Source organism: Pristiophorus japonicus, chromosome 12 (genome assembly GCF_044704955.1).
Source record: "Pristiophorus japonicus isolate sPriJap1 chromosome 12, sPriJap1.hap1, whole genome shotgun sequence".
Classification (NCBI taxonomy): Eukaryota; Metazoa; Chordata; class Chondrichthyes; family Pristiophoridae; genus Pristiophorus; species Pristiophorus japonicus.
In genome coordinates this window covers 21059198-21076706 of record NC_091988.1, presented here as the reverse complement: position 1 = coordinate 21076706, position 17509 = coordinate 21059198, and the positions used below count along the sequence as shown (strand labels likewise).

Here is a 17509-nt window from a genome sequence, read left to right as displayed (position 1 = left end):
TGGCCTACCCCTTATCCTGGTTCTGGACTTCCCAAACATTGGGAACATTCTACCCGCATCTAACCTGTCCCATCCCATCAGAATCTTATATGTTTCTGAGATCCCCTCTCATCCTTCTATACTTCAATGTATGAAGGCACAGTTAATCCAGTCTCTCCTCATATGTCAGTCCTGCCATCCCGGGAATCAGTCTGGTGAACCTTCGCTGCACTCCCTCAATAGCAAGAATGTCCTTCCTCAGATTAGGAGACCAAAACTGAACACACTATTCCAGGTGAGGCCTCACCAAGGCCCTGTACAACTGCAGTAAGACCTTCCTGCATCCATACTCAAATCCCCTTGCTATGAAGGCCAGCATACCATTTGCCTTCTTCACTGCCTGCTGTACCTGCGTGCCCACTTTCAATGACTGATGAACCATGACACCCAGGTCTCGCTGCATCTCCCCTTTTCCTAATCTGCCGTCATTCAGATAATATTCTGTCTTCGCGTTTTTGCCCCCAAAGTGGATAACCTCACATTTATCCACATCATACTGCATCTGCAATGCATTTGCCCACTCACCTAACCTGTCCAAGTCACCCTGCAGCCTCCAGCGTCCCTCTCACAGCTCACGCTGCCACCCAGCTTCGTGTCATCTGCAAACTTGAAGATATTACTCTCAATTCCTTCATCCAAATCATTAATGTACATTGTAAATAGCTGGGGTCCCAGCACTGAGCCCTGAGGCACTCCACTCGTCACTGCCTGCCATTCTGAAAAGGCAGCTGCTTCAATGGAAGCTTTTGAAGCATTTGCCAAACGTGCAAGATGAATTGGTTTGTGTTCATAGAGAGATCAAACCTCAGTCCTCGCATAGTTCTACTGTGCAGTCAATTATATTTTCAGCTGGTTAAAGGTTGAATGAAATAAGTGACCCAATTGGTCAAAAAAGCCGGTATTAATGTCTGCATTGCTAAGACGACCAGATTTTACTGGTGGTAATAATGCACACAGCCGCAAGTTTACTGTTGAATAGCAGCTATACTTTAATCACCTATCTGTCACCTTACTCCAGCAAACATCCCATGAACAATTACTACATCAGCAATCATTTTATATATGAACTTAACTATCCCAAATTTTGTTCTGCATTTTTCATCAAAATTAACCTGTCAACTGGATAGATGTAAAATCCAAAAAAGGAGACATGAGTGGTTGTTAAGTTAAATTGATCTTATATGAAAATGTATTCGATGATAGAAATGTAACTAAAAGGAGTTCTCTTGATGGCATCAGTAGGTTAACCCATTACTGCACTATGCTGCTGAGCTATGTAGATCAGAATGGTTCCAGGTTTGGTCTCCAGCCTGTGCTGAGTAAGCTGGGCTCAGGCTGAGAGTACAGCATTGGACCTCTGTCTTGAAGGGAAGGGAAGGCAAAAAAAAATTCAGCTAAGATCATCATCATCATCATAGGCAGTCCCTCGGAATTGAGGAAGACTTGCTTCCACTCTAAAAATGAGTCCTTAGGTGGCTGAACAGTCCAATACGAGAACCACAGTCCCTGTCACAGGTGGGACAGATAGTCGTTGAGGGGAAGGGAGGGTGGGACAGGTTTGCCGCATGCTCTTTCCGCTGCCTGCGCTTGATTTCTGCATGCTCTCAGCGATGAGACTCGAGGTGCTCAGTGCCCTCCCAGATGCACTTCCTCCACTTAGGGCGGTCTTTGGCCAGAGACTCCCAGGTGTAAGTGGGGATGTTGCACTTTATCAGGGAGGCTTTGAGGGCGTCCTTGTAACGTTTCCTCTGCCCACCTTTGGCTCGTTTGCCATGAAGGAGTTCTGAGTAGAGCGCTTGCTTTGGGAGTCTCATGTCTGGCATACGAACAATGTGGTCTGCCCAGTGGAGCTGATCAAGTGTGGTCAGTGCTTCAATGCTGGGGATAACAAGATTGCTGTTATCCACTGACCTCTGCTGGAAAGTTTGCATGTGTGAACATTGGACAAGGGTAGGACCAGGCTTGGCTCTGATGGCTCCTACTGTTAAATAGCCTACTGACCCTCACTGTCAACAAGTATTAGAAGATTTCCAGCGAATGTGGTACCAAACCCCAGTATGAGTCACCATCTTCCTCACATCGCGACAGACAAATGGAAGAGAACACTTTAATAATATGCAAGGAAGAAAGATACTGAAATAATAATAGTCTACAAATACACAATTTCCTACGTGATAACAAGTACTAGGGCAAATGTTGGGATAATGCTTCAAATAGGAGCAAGAAAAAGCAGGTAAAATAAAAATAAAATTTGAAAAGAAAATTAAAGACTTCTCAAGAAAAAGCAGAAGAAAAAATTGGAATCTCAATATAAACTTAAAAAGGGGAAGAATCGCATCATCTCGTGCTTGAAACTCCTTTTGGTGGATTTCCACAATATGGCCATCTATAAATAGAATCTCTGAATTTCAGGATTTTGCCGCCCGATGTGAAGATTTGGTTTATTTATCTTTTTTTTTTTAAATTCATTCATGGGATGTGCCAGCATTTATTGCCAATTCCAAATTGCCCTCGAGAAGGCGGTGGTGAGCTGCCTTTTTGAATGGCGGCAGTCCCTGTGGTGAAAGTATTCCCATAGGTAGGGAGTTCCAGGATTTTGATCCAGCGGCAATGAAGGAACGGCGATATATTTCCAAGTCAGGATGATGTGTAACTTGGAGGGGAACTTGCAGGTGACGGTGTTCCCATGCACCTGCTGCCCTTGTCCTTCTAGGTGATGGGGTCGCGGGTTTGGGAGGTGCTGACGGTGAACCCTGAGCAAGTTGCTGCAGTGCATCTTGTAGATAGTACACACTGCAGCCAGGGTGGTGGAGGGAGTATCTGGCTGTGCCTCTCCTCAATCCTACTATGTCTGTAAATGATTATTGCTTTGTGGTGTCATTGGCCATTAAAAGGTTCATTCACATCTGTGATTTACTAGTGGCTTTCCTGCAGGAAATGATCAATCTGTGTAGCAGGATAACAAATCACATCTGCTGAATGAAACCATCAAGAATGTTTTATACGTGCTAATATGGTAACTGGAGCAACTAATAAGACAGCAATCTAAATGCATCTATTACATCAGTATCTCAATGATCATTGTTATTCCTTGTAGTACAGCAACTAACTGTCATGGATTTACAATGACCAATTTTCCATTCGCAATGCTATGATGATGATTAAAACTCAGTTAGTTTAAAGGTATAGCAATTGACAAATCATTTTCTTGGACACAAGTGCATAGCCACCATGTGGGATTCTGTTACCATTTACACATTGCCAGGCAGATCACTGGCTTTAGTCTGTCTGGAGCAAATGGCTCTGCTGGGAATGCCAATATGCTCCTGTTCTCTCAGCAGCTTTCAACAGATTACCATTTGCTCCATCTGTACCTCGAACAACTGCAACAATGTAAAAAAAGTCTTCCCTTGCACCGAGAGGAGAAAGAAGTATATGATGATCCACAATGTGGCAAATATTGACTGGGTCGCCATCAATTGCATATTGAGATTCCTATTCGTTTTAAAAATGTGGAAATTTAAAACAAGATGTTTGCCTACAGTGATGGGAGAGCACCAGTGATGGGAAAACTCTGTGGGAGTCACATCAATGTGCAACTTGAGGTGTGGAGGGAACAATGAGCAAGGGAGCTGCAGGGTAGAAGCAACTGTTCACCACTGAAGCTATGATTGAGGCCCCTTGAAAGAAGCAGACAAAAGCCATTGTGAAGATACAACACAGAGCCAGAAACCTAAAGAAATACTAAAGGGAGATACAAAGATTTCTGATGTTGATGTTTTCTGGCAGATCTGAGATCTTGATTATGGTTAATTTGGCGGTGGTGGATGTTATGTATGTAACTAAGTAATACTTGCCACCAGAGGGCACGACTGTTGGGAGTCCTAATGGCCATCTGCACACACGTGCAGGGCCAGTATAAAAGGTTGGCTGCCATGTTGTTTAGGCACTCTGGGGTTGTAATAAAGACTACTAAGGTTACACTAAGTTTAGCTCACAGTACTCAGCCTCGTGGAGTTCTTCTATACACAACAGTGCTCACATTATAAATGATAGCAACAGTGTTGGATGGGGAAATCAGATAGTAGGGAAGATACATTGGAACCATGAGTGCTGCGCTGCACACCTGTTAGACTATCCCACACTGAGGTAAACTCATGTAACATTTGTATCCAGCAAGTAGTAGAGAACAACTCCAGAATGGCCAGGGTGGGGGATGGAACCAGTGGCTGGAGAATAGAGTTTATGCCGGGAGACAAAGACATCGGCCGCCAGCCAATTCTATTTCTAACTCTTTGCCCAGATTGTTACTGCAGGTCATTGGATACTGAAGGGAATTGAGATGCGAGACTGAAATTGGGAACTATGCTTGCTGGAACTGATCTTTAGTAACCAGCTACTTTTAAATGGTGCTGTTCGACAGCTCTAAATTTGTTTCTTGTCCTGCATTTTGATAGAATAACACTAAAGCCTTACTTCTGAACAGTTCCATGGACACAATTAAAGGCAACGTCACAGGACAGTTGCACATTGAACAGTCGGACAACGACAGTGGCAAAGTCATCGATGCAGCGCGCTCCTCTTCAGTTCACAGCGTAAAACAATTAGCGTTTTGAATAAAAGGCCATCATGAAAAAACAAAATAGTTCTTTACTGAGGTGCCGAGAGGCATTTTCTGCATGTTTTAGTGATAACCTGCGACAACATTAACAATGTGACATTTGGTAATGCCAGTGACCTCAATGAATTGAGTAGAAATTAATCCTGAATTGCAGAGTACATAAATGCACAGGACACAAATGTCAATCTTTGTGTGCAAATTACAATTGCATTTCTGGTGAAAGAGGCAGAGTTAGTCAAATGAAAGAATGCATGTTTTAAATTTTCCTCGGTTACTTACGCCTACTTTCATACATGCTTCTCGACTGGGCCCAGATTTTAAAAGGATCGGGCTTCCTTTGCGCAGAGTTATCTGTTTGATCCAGTGCTGGTGTTTCGTTTGAAGGGTAATCTGGAAGCCCAGGGGCGCCCAGGACTGGTGAAGCAGTGTGTGTGCTCCGCTGGCTGGAGACACTGTGCTGGGAGCTGTTCTGGCTGTCCTTTCTTTCCAGTGCCTGCTGCAATTATTCAAGAGAACAGAAGGTCAGTCCAGCTTTTCAGAGAGTGCGAGGAATCGATACAATGCTCCCATTTTGAAAAAACATCTCTCCTCAGAAGTGCAGCCCATCATAAAAAGCCTACTCCGCATTGAATAGAGAGCTACGATAATCCTGCTTGTTCGAACAGTTTCAGATATTTCTAACGCTTGGGGAATATAAGTGACGCGTTTAATATCAGGTTCAAAAATACACAAGAGGGTATTACTTTCTTCGAACAGAACGCTTAGGTATCCTTAAAAACAACTGCAAAACACACGGAAAGTGAACATATACTGTGCACACAGATGTATTCTGCCAAAGGGTAAATTTATTTGAAACTGACAAAGAAGCCCATGCAGGCTGACATTTCTATGATTTGATAGTGAATACAACCACGCTTCCCCTTCACAGACCTAATACAATCTGACAATGGAGTGGGCCTGAAGTTACTTTAATGTGACTTTAATCAGCGTTGCCTTGCAACCATTAGAAAAGCATTAATTATCTATTTTAGGAATTTCTTCGTGGTCAAGAGGTGGGGGGGGGAAACATACACGGAGACTTGGCATGAGAAAACAGGAGATTTATTGTTCATTGCTCTCAGCTTCCACATCCCAATCTGCAGTACTGTCCGATCAGCCAGGCAAAGAGGGCACGTTCATAAATAACACATATACACACAGCTCAGTAATATTGAGGGAAAATTGATAATCAGGAGAAAGAATGAGGAAGGGAGCAACGCATTACTGAGCAGACACCAACATGTTCTTCAGGAGCACACAGATGCACAATAAGAGACGAGACAACAGGCTTTGTATTAAACTTACCGACTTTGGGCTTTTCTTGGGAGGCAATCCTGTGAAACAGCAAAAACAAAAAGACACATTCAGGATCACAGCAATAACACAACCTTTAAAAAAAAACACAGGAAATCCTCAAAGTGTGTATAGTGAGCATGTAGCTCTTGGACTATGTTAAGTTCTGTGTCAGCCGTTGTGTTCGGAGTCTGATCACATCAGATTACAGCACAATGAACTCTAGGTGCATCGCTTATGCTGACTCGTGAATCAGCAGCCTCGAGGCTAGCAGTCTAAACAAGTCTGCGTGACCTAGGAAACCAAATTCTACAGCAAAAACAGAAAATATTCTACAGCACCGGTTATGGAGACATTGTAAAAGCAACATAAAATCAAAGGAATTTTAAATTTTCCGTTCAAATAGTAGGAATTCAAATGCCTCTCATTTCCCTGGTGCCTCCATACTTGTACAGCTTCAGAGCATTTTTTATTCATAAACTTGTGCAGGCAGCCCATCATTCATAGTCTTATGGATACACAAACTATCACCCCTCCGTGTGAATTTGTACCATATGATTGTGCAGACATGACAGAGATGCTGCAATAGATGGAAGTTCTCCAGTTAGCTAACCTACTGACGCCTATGGTAGCCATGTCAAACAAAGAAATATAAATGTTCAGATGGAATAATGTTCACAAAGAAAAACATTTACATTGATCAAAGTTGACTTGTACCCTTTTCCTTAAGTTGCCTGCAGAACAGGCTACCTCCAAGGAGGAATTGTGCAACCCTCCCACCACAATGCTTCTCTATGCTTGCTACCAACAGTATAGCCAGCTAAATGTTATTTAATTAAGAAGCAGTGAGAGACTGTTGAGGGACGTGATCGGGGCCCAGGGGAGGCGTGAATTCGGGGCCAGGGGCCCAGGGGCAGCACAGGCCAGCCCACACTGCGATATGTGTGCGCACTAGGTCCGTGCAGCAGAGCTGGTCTCCAGTCGTCTTGGTTAATCCTTGCCACTGGACCAAGACCTAGCTCGGTCAAGCCCGTGTGGTGGCTGGTGTGCAACGGTCACCATATGTTAAAAAAATCCACGGACAGGCATCTTCTACCCTTGAGGATGCAGTTCAGGACCTGGAATTTCAGGACCTTTATTGGAACACCTGTGAACTTATCCTTTTTTGGCGTGGAAGCAAGTCATCCTCGTTTCGAGGGACTGTCTATGATGCGTTCAAGGTATTTGACAATCCATGTAAGGTCTATAAATCATTCCTATCTTGTCTGCTGTCAGATATAGTTTCTCTCATGTGGCAAATTAAGAGATTAATGAGGGAACAGCTTAGGTATGGAGTTTTTGTCATCTATCTCCCCACTTTCATCTACTTCATGCTATTCCCAACCACAATGATTCCAGGCGAGATCAGCCAGCAAGAGGTGCAGCTCTTTTAGGAGGGACTGGTCCCTTGTGTACCCCTGAAACAGTGCTCCATCCAGCAACCAGCCAGGATTATCGACAACTTTCAAAGTATAGTAAAGGCCAGCAAGTTCAAATGATATTAGAGCTACAATTTAACAGTCAAACTCTTTTTTGAAATAGTCAGGATTATTATCCTCTTTTTAAATTTTAGAAAATCTAAAATTCCCCAAAATGAGAGATTATAAATAGCAAGCCTGTGCTCTTATGTCAGCACACCAACAGTTAACAGCTTCCTCCGGCTCATTTTAGACGTTAGCAAAAACACAGAGAAGGTTCCAGAAACAGAGCTTGACAGGTTTCCACTCGATGCCACAGCTCGGAACTTCCAGAAACCGAGTCATTACCATGTTTAATTGTACCAGGACGTAATTCACAGCATCACACAGACACATGTACTATATATAATTTATCTGTGCTATTAAAAGATGATTGGAACAGCTGGAAGCCTGATTTAAAATGTTATTTAGTTATAGGTATTTGACAATCTATGTAAGGTCTATAAATCATTCCTATCCTGACTGTTGTCTATGAATGTAGTTTCTCTCATGTGGCAAATTAAAAGATTAATGAGGGAGCAGTTTAGGTCGGACATGGAGATTTTGTTATCTCCCCCCCCCCCGCCCCCCCCTCCTTTTATCTATTTCATACTATTCCCAACCACAATGATTCCAGGCCTCTGCCAGTGTTTTGAGTTAGGTGTCAGCTAGTGTGTGTGGAAGGTCTAGCTTCACCTGCCTGCTGGTTTCCTCTCCCTTGCTGAAAATGACCCACACTCATTTTCTCTCCATTCTCTTCCAAAAAGTTCTAGTCAAGAGAAAAGATGAATAGTGTGAAGAATGAGCGATCAGCCAGCATCTTTCTTATTTATTGTTCGAAGACATGATCCCCTAAAAGAGGCAAATGTTTAACTTGTCTCTGCACTTCTCCAGAGTATGCTGATACTTGAATGATTGTGGCAGCCCTCCAGCGCCTTGCTTTATTGGCCATCTTCACGAGAGCGTAGACAACAAACCCAGTTCTATTCTCAACAGATCCACTCCTACACATTTTCAGCAAGGGGCACTGCACTGCAGTTAGGAGTGAGAATCACAGCTGGCTTTTTCCCTCTGTCCAAGGACACTGAGGCCGCCAACTGTAGCACCCTGAACATTGACCCAACCTAGATCAAAGACTGACCAGTGGACCTTCCTGGTCTCTAGTTCTGAGAGAGCACACAAAGCATGTAGTCACTAGTGTGAGCGGTGGCTTGAAGTTTTTGTTGGGGAGAGGGGAAGACTTAAAAAAAAATCTAATCTTTCTCCCCTCAAAAACCAAGTAAAATCCATATTTTGAAGATACATTTAATCAGTATTTATCTGCCTCTAACCAGAAGGCACGTATCATACAGAATATCATGGAAATCGTAATTAGTACAAACCAACACCATTTATTAAAATGTCGATGTTTATTATTTTTTGACTGCACTGGGAAGGTGCAACATGGAATAAATAGTTTACTGTGTCTGTACCTTTCCCACACCAGTGACAGGCTGATTGGTTGTCAGATATCAAGAGTGCAGCGCACCCCAGGTCAAATCGAAAAATGGCAAACTCAGCAGACAAAATATTAAACCATTTAAGGTAAAATTATCACATTCATGGCATCCACTAGACAAATGTCAAGACAGATAAAGACTCAATGTGATGGCAGCATGAGAGGTGTGGTTTCCAACAGCGTATCCCATCTGTCAGTGCTGGCATCAAAAACACTGATACTAACCATTAACAGTGCACCTGGCCAAATGGCTTTATTCTCAACATTTCACTGCTTCATTTGTGATTGGGCTATCAAAACCTCCCCTTTTCCCCCTGCTCTCCTCAGATTTTTCTCCTTACCCCTCCTCTCTGGAGACAGCAAATCCTGCTGAATGTAATTCCATTGAAGATTCCTGGTACCTCATTCAAGGACTCATTCTCTGAGATGAGCTTGGAACAAATGAGTTGCCATCCACATCTGATCCCAATCCTGTCATCGCTCGCGCGCGTGCGCACTCACAGTTAATTTGTCAACAATCAAAGACAGAAAGCTTGGCTAACTTTTCCTCTCCTCAACCGTGGGGTACCAAGGCCAGAAGCACTTGCATCAGGACTGACCGACTCAGCATAGATTAAGGCTGCCCTGCACTGCAGGGCTCAGTGCCACACCATGTAATGGGCATTTACCTATTTAACCACAGGTGAAATAACGGCCATTTGTTGCTTGTGATGCCCCATGGCGTATGGACCAATAAAATGTGAAACCTAAAGCACTGGCAGAGGGGGAAAGACAGAAACCGGAACCCACTGATACTACAATTTATTATTTTCTATCACTGCTGATAACAAATGAGAATAGGACAAGACTTGCATTGATAAGCACCTGATCAGAAGCATCTCACATCTCTTCATGTACAATGAACCATTGAAGTGCAGTGACTGCAAGCAAACATGACAGCCATTTTGTGCACGACAAGACGAATGACCAATTTATTATTAATATATAAAAATACAATTAGAATCATAGAATCTGACAGCACAGAAATAGGCCATTCGGCCCATTGTGCCCAAGTCAGCTCTTTGAAAGAGCTATCCAATTAGTCCCACTCCCCTGCTCTTTTTCCAAATCTTTGCAAATTTTTCCCTTTCAAGTATACAACCCTTTTGAAAGTTACTGTTGCATCTGCTTCCACTACTCTTTCCTTATAACAACTCGTTGCGTTAAAAAAATTCTCCTCATCTCCACCCTGGTTCTTTTGCAAATTATCTTGAATATGTGTCTACTATTATCAAACCCTCCTGCCAGTGGAAACAAACTAAATTCTCAGTCTAATTTTTAAAATCTTAGATTGATACAATAATCACAAGTTGCTGACGAGCACCTTATGCAAGAAATTCTGAGCAATTCTTTCCAATTTATGTTAGTGTTCAATAGATCTTAACTAGTGGCTACCAATGAGTGCTGCAGTTGGCATATACTGCATGAAACCAGTGAAAAGGTTTCCCTGAAGTATTGGAACACACACATCGTATCCCAAGTGCAAACTAGAGCACTGCAAAAATGTCAACAGCTTCACTTCATTGGATCCATGACAATTGCTGCCAAGGAATTGGGATGCAAAGAATGTGTTTTATTTTTGATCTCTGCTCCCATAACTCATTTGTTATCTGCTATATTTTGCAGTCTCTAATTATGATATAATATGTAAGTATGGTTTTGGATTTCAAGTACAAAAAACTGGTCTTTCAGTTTTTAGAAGTGACCTTGAGTGTTGTGTCATGCATTCGAACAGTCAGTCACTTCCAGAACCCTCAGGGTCATTCATTTGCTGCCACAGCTCTCTATTGCATTCATTGTTTTGAGATCTAAATCTCCTGTATAATGCAGCCTTTGAAAACCAGGAAAACAGGTTTTAATGGTCATTCTAAAAAGGATGTTTATTTAGTTTCTTCATTGGAGATTGATCCATGCAGAATTTGTTCAAAGTTCATATTACTGGTAGGGCCTGCTGTAATATTCTACTTCACAGCATACATCTCATCGAGGTGGACAGGAAGGAAAGAGATGAGTAACAGGCATACGGATAGACTAGAGGGATAAATAAGAGTGCAAAGGCGATGGCAAAGAGACAGTTTCCAAGAATACCCCCTATTTAATATGCTCTTGATATCAATTGCTGCCGTTTGAATCATCATTTGCCGATTAGTTATGAGGGATGACTTGCAATACCAGGTACACAAACTCTTCCAGGAAATGTTTAGTTAAAACTAGCCACTTATCAATTAGAAAAACAAGAGAGGGGGAGAAAGAGAGTAATGTGCACGTATGTGCACAATCGTACTTTCAGTATAATCCTTTTCTCAATAATACCTAAGGAATATGTACAATTTTCCTATCTTGAAAATATCCTCACTAACATTCATTTGCCCCAGTTGAAGAGATATCATACATGAGAAATAAAAAGAAAAAATATGGAAAACAGATTAGAAAATACTGCAAATACTTTGATTGGTAGATATGAAACAATCCACCCAAGTAATAGAGACAAAAGCATCTGGGTTATTCAAAGCACATTTAGATGCCATGAAGTACTAGAGAGATGAGCTCAGAAGGGCCAAATAGTTTTTTTCCCTCGTGCATGGTTTTTCCGACATTAACTAGTTGTGAATATTGAAAATGCTGAATGTTCACTTAAAAGGTGCACTGAAAAATGGAGGGGTCAGAGATAGGGAGGAAACATTAGAGAGATTTCTCAGTTTAAGACAGAGGCAAATTTAACCTTCCAGGATAATACAGGTTTACCCCATCCAGCAAGAGGAATTCCATCAATGCGTATTTGTGCCTCTCACAGAAAGAAATGCTTGGATTTTATTAAAACTTAACTTGCACATATTAGTTGATTTAGTCATTTTATATCACTCAGATACATTTCTTATATAAAATCTTTGTGGGCACTTCATCTCTTCAAGATTGATTAATGAACATAAGAACATAAGAATTAGGAACAGGAGTGGGCCATCTAGCCCTTCTAGCCTGCTCCGCCATTCAACAAGATCATGGCTGATCTGGCCGTGGACTCAGCTCCACTTACCCACCCGCTCCCCGTAACCCTTAATTCCCTTATTGGTTAAAAATCTATCTATCTGTGATTTGAATACATTCAATGAGCTAGCCTCAACTGCTTCCTTGGGCAGAGAATTCCAGAGATTCACAACCCTCTGGGAGAAGAAATTCCTTCTCAACTTGGTTTTAAATTGGCTCCCCCGTATTTTGAGGCTGTGCCCCTTAGTTCTAGTCTCACCGACCAGTGGAAACAACCTCTCTGCCTCTATCTTGTCTAACCCTTTCATTATTTTAAATGTTTCTATAAGATCACCCCTCATTCTTCTGAACTCCAACGAGTAAAGACCCAGTCTACTCAATCTATCATCATAAGGTAACCCCCTCATCTCCGGAATCAGCCTAGTGAATCGTCTCTGTACCCCCTCCAAAGCTAGTATATCCTTCCTTAAGTAAGGTGACCAAAACTGCACGCAGTATTCCAGATGCGACCTCACCAATACCCTGTACAGTTGCAGCAGGACCTCCCTGCTTTTGTACTCCATCCCTCTCGCAATGAAGGCCAACATTCCATTCGCCTTCCTGATTACCTGCTGCACCTGCAAACTAACTTTTTGGGATTCATGCACAAGGATCCCAGGTACCTCTGCACCGCAGCATGTTGTAATTTCTCCCCATTCAAATAATATTCCCTTTTACTGTTTTTTTTCCCCAAGGTGGATGACCTCACATTTTCTGACATTGTATTCCATCTGCCAAACCCCCTTAGCCCATTCGCTTAACCTATCTAAATCTCTTTGCAGCCTCTCTGTGTTCTCTACACAACCTGCTTTTCCATTAATCTTTGTGTCATCTGCAAATTTTGTAACATTACACTCTGTCCCCTCTTCCAGGTCATCTATGTATATTGTAAACAGTTCTGGTCCCAGCACAGATTCCTGCGGCACACCACTAACCACCGATTTCCAACCTGAAAAGGACCCATTTATCCCGACTCTCTGCTTTCTGTTAGTTAGCCAATTCTCTATCCATGCTAATACAGTTCCTCTGACTCCGCGTACCTTTATCTTCTGTAGTAACCTTTTGTGTGGCACAAATGCATAACCAGCAGAGTGTTCTATAGTGCAATTTACATTAAAATTTCACAAGAATTAATCAAAATTAAAGGCTGATTCCCCCCCCCCCCCCATTGCGTTATTTTGATAAATAGTTTCTGATTTCATTTAAAAGTACGTGTGGGGCAGGGTGTGCAGCAATAATGAATAGTCCCAGACATGCTCAGGTGAGCTGGCTATCAACATGAAGTGAACCGTTAATACATAAGAACATAATAGGAACAGGAGTAGGCCGAGTTGAGCCTGCTCCGCCATTCAATAAGATCATGGCTGATCTGATCATGGACTCAGCTCCACTTCCCCACCCGTTCCCCATAACCCCTTATCGTTTAAGAAGCTGTCTATTTCTGTCTTAAATTTATTCAATGTCCCAGCTTCCACAGCTCTCTGAGGCAGCGAACTCCACAGATTTACAACTCTGAGAAGAAATTTCTCCTCATCTCTGTTTTAAATGGACGGCCCCTTATTCTAAAATCATGCCCTCTAGTTCTAGTCCCCCCCATCAGTGGAAACATCCTCTCTGCATCCACCTTGTCAAGCTCCCTCATAATCTTACAAATTTCGATAAGATCATTGCTCATTCTTCTGAATTCCAATGAGTAGAGGCCCAACCTACTCAACCTTTCCTCATAAGTCAACCCCCTCATCCCCGGAATCAACCTAGTAAACCTTCTCTGAACTGCCTCCAAAGCAAGTATATCCTTTCATAAATATGGAAACCAAAACTGCACTCAGTATTCCAGGTGTGGGCTCACCAATACCTTATATAGCTGTAGCAAGACTTCCCTGCTTTTATAATCCATCCCCTTTGCAATAAAGGCCAAGATACCATTGGCCTTCCTGATCACTTGCTGTACCTGCATACTATCCTTTTGTGTTTCATGCACAAGTACCCCCAGGTCCCGCTGTACTGCGATCTTTGCAATCTTTCTCCATTTAAATAATAACTTGCTCTTTGATTTTTTTCTGCCAAAGTACATCACCTCACACTTTCCGACATTATACTCCATCTGCCAAATTTTTGGCCACTCACTTAGCCTGTCAATGAGCTTTTGCATATTTTTTGTGTCCTCCTCACACATTGCTTTTCCTCCCATCTTTGTATCATCAGCAAATTTGGCTACGTCAGTCCCTTCTTCCAAGTCATTAATATAAATTAAAAATATTTGGGGTCCCAGCACTGATCCCTGCAGCACCCCACTAGTTACTGGTTGCCAACCAGAGAATGAACCATTTATCCCGACTCTCTGTTCTCTGTAGTTAGCCAATCCTCTATCCGTGCTAATATATTACCCCCAACCCCGTGAACTTTTATCTTGTGCAGTAACCTTTTATGTGGCACCTTGTCAAATGCCTTCTGGAAGTCCAAATACACCATATCCACTGGTTCCCCTTTATCCACCCTGTTCGTTACATCCTCAAAGAACTCCAGCAAATTTGTCAAACATGACTTCCCCTTCATGAATCCATGCTGACTCTGCCTGACCAAATTTTACTCTTCCAAATGTCCTGCTACTGCTTCTTTAATAATGGACTCCAACATTTTCCCAACCACAGATGTTAGGCTAACTGGTCTATAGTTTCCTGCTTTTTGTCTGCCTCCTTTTTTAAATAAGGGCGTTACATTTGCAGTTTTCCAATCTGCTGGGACCTCCCCAAAATCCAGGGAATTTTGATAAAGTACAACCAACGTATCCACAATCCCTGCCATTACTTCTCTTAAGACCACAGAATGCAAGCCATCAGGTCCAGGGGATTTATCTGCCTTTAGTCCCATTATGTTACTGAGTGCCACCTCCTTAGTATTTTTGATTGTGTTAAGTTCCTCCCCCCTATAGCCCCTTGGCTATCCACTGTTGGAATATTTTTAGTGTCCTCTACCGTAAAGACTGTTACAAAATATTTGTTCAGAGTTTCTGCCATCTCCATGTTCCCCATTACTAATTCCCCAGTCTCGGTCCCTGGTAATTAAAAATAAATGTCAAATGTGAAAGATTATCAAAAAATTCTAGCACATTCGCTGATACAAGACTGCATTAAATGATTGACAAATTATATTATATTTAGGTTTGAACAAAAATTCCTCTGAGCAGCATTAATCCATTTTTTTTGTATTATATATACCATTCTGTGGGCTGCACTTAAACATTTTAATGAGGAAGAAAAGTAAATGCAAGAATGAAATGTTTTCCCATTAATGAAATAGGCTGGCCAAGGAGATAATAGCTAACATTAATCATGTTTTCCATTTAAGTTAGTCTATTGGCTGTATTGTAAGCAGCATAAACTCTAGTCTAGGTCAGTAGTTTTTGCATTAGTCTCTATGGGGGACCTCCTGCAAAAATATCATCAACCTGCTGAAAATAGTGAGACACCAAGGGACGCTGACCTAAGTTTTGAAAGATAGTGTTAGCTATCAAACAGAACATTGTGCTATTGTTGTAGAAAACAAGTTTGATCAGTACCAGCCAAGTTGTACACAGAGAGTCAAGACCAAGTGCAGTGTTCAGATCAAGCAGGGTTAGAAGGTGGAGGGTTCATTGGACCCAGAAATGGAAGGGTAAAAAGGCCACAGCAGCAGCTAGACACACAAGGGAATGTTCGGCCATGTAACAGTGACAGAGACTTTGGGCTCAGGGCAAAAAGGCACAGTTCAGCAGAGGATAGTTGGGCTGCCGACTGCTCTGATAAGGCTAACGTTCTGGGTTGGGAGATTGGGAGCCTTGGAAAAGAGGCAGATTAGGTGGGAGGCTATCCATGGAATATATCAGGAAGAATATTTAAAAAAATTAAAAACTTTAACTTAATGTTATAGAACGGTTTAAAGGCCGATGTCAGCTGTGGCTGAGTGGCAGCACTCTTGCCTCTGAGTCAGAAGGTTGTGGGTTCAAGTGCACTCCAGAGACTTGAGCACATAATCTAGGCTGACACTTCAGTGCACTACTGAGGGAGTGCAGCACTGTCGGAGATGCTGTCTTTTGGAAGAGACGTTAAACTGAGTCTGCCCTCTCAGGTGGACATAAAAGATTCTATGACTCTATTTGATAGTTATTGTTTTCACAGCTAACGTTGCATGATATTTAATGTTGAAAACCCTCATTACAGTGCCACTTAAAGGAGCTATCGGTAATGACGTTACATTTTAGCATAGTTAGAAATGGGGTTTCCTATTATAAATCTATTGGAGCCTGACACTGTAGTTTCAATGTCATTTGAAATGGAATGTTGTGACCCACTATCTGTGATTTTAATTTAAAACAGATACAACAATAAAATTAATAGAACAAATACAGTTGGACCTCTCTGGTCCGGCACCCTTGGGACCTGACCGGTGCCGGACCAGAGAATTTTCCGAACCACGGGAGGTCAATTGGTGACAACGCTGCTGACAACGACCCAGACGCGTTCTGCGCATGCGCTGCACAGAAGCCTACTGCGCAGCATTTAGTCATCCAGAATCACTCCATTTTTTTAAACCCTCCGGCCCAGCTTCGGCACCTCAGTCAGCCACCTGCCCTTTCCTTTCCTTGCCCAGCCCACTAACCTCAATGAACACCAACACCTCAAAAAAAATACATGCATACACAAAAAAAAACGACCCTTACTCATTATGCTGCTCCCGGCGCCAGTCTGTGTGTAAGCTGCGAGCAGAACCTGACTGGTGGAAACGGCAGCCTCCTCGCACCGAGACACACACACACACAACTCCCCCCTCGAGACCGGGGGACGGGGGGGAAATGTCGGTTCAGCCCAGCGCTGCAGTTGCAGCCGCAGCCTTCAGCGCACCCGCCGCCAATCAGGCAAGGAGAGGCGGCCTCGGCAGTGAGGAGTGCGTGTCAAACCATGGCACCAGCCAGTGTGTAAAACCTCCAGCTGGCCAGGGCAAACTGTCAAGATTGTCATCCAAAATGCATCACATGTATGTTAAACACGTGGAGCCACAATTGTTTTTGCCAATGGATGCCACTTACGCCAGGACTGATGCCGGACCAGGGCTGGTTCTACACTAGAACGTCCCGGACTGGAGAGCTACAACCTGTACAAAATGAACAACAATCTGATGACCCTGGAGTCCTGCTGGGATCCTCACATAGACCCCCGAATGCTCTGGAATCTCAGAGTCCACTTTGTGATCTCCCGAGAAACAATATCAATCTCTTGCCAACTAGCTTGAAAACCGTCATCTTGGTACTTAACGAAAATGAAATGAGTAACACTACTTCACTCATTCTTCCCATTCTGTCACCAACATCCAGTGGTCTATATATGAACTAAAGTGCAAGCAGACAGTAATAAATAATTCACACTAATGGCTCTCATTGCTGCTGGAAATGAGAGCACATGCAGCTATGTTACCAAAAGCACC

At 42.7% G+C, this 17509-nt stretch overlaps 1 protein-coding gene across 6 annotated transcripts in view; it reads right to left on the bottom strand.

Moving 5' to 3' along the window:
• The window catches only part of magi1b (membrane associated guanylate kinase, WW and PDZ domain containing 1b), a 500813-nt gene that overhangs the window by 53718 nt on the left and 429586 nt on the right, over positions 1-17509 (bottom strand). For all 6 annotated transcript variants that reach the window (XM_070895208.1, XM_070895210.1, XM_070895209.1 and 3 more), the window contains 2 exons: positions 6005-6033; positions 4940-5156 (listed from right to left, as the gene is read on the bottom strand). In XM_070895208.1, coding sequence (XP_070751309.1) covers positions 4940-5156; positions 6005-6033 — 246 coding nt within the window. The remainder of the gene's footprint in view (positions 1-4939; positions 5157-6004; positions 6034-17509) is intronic.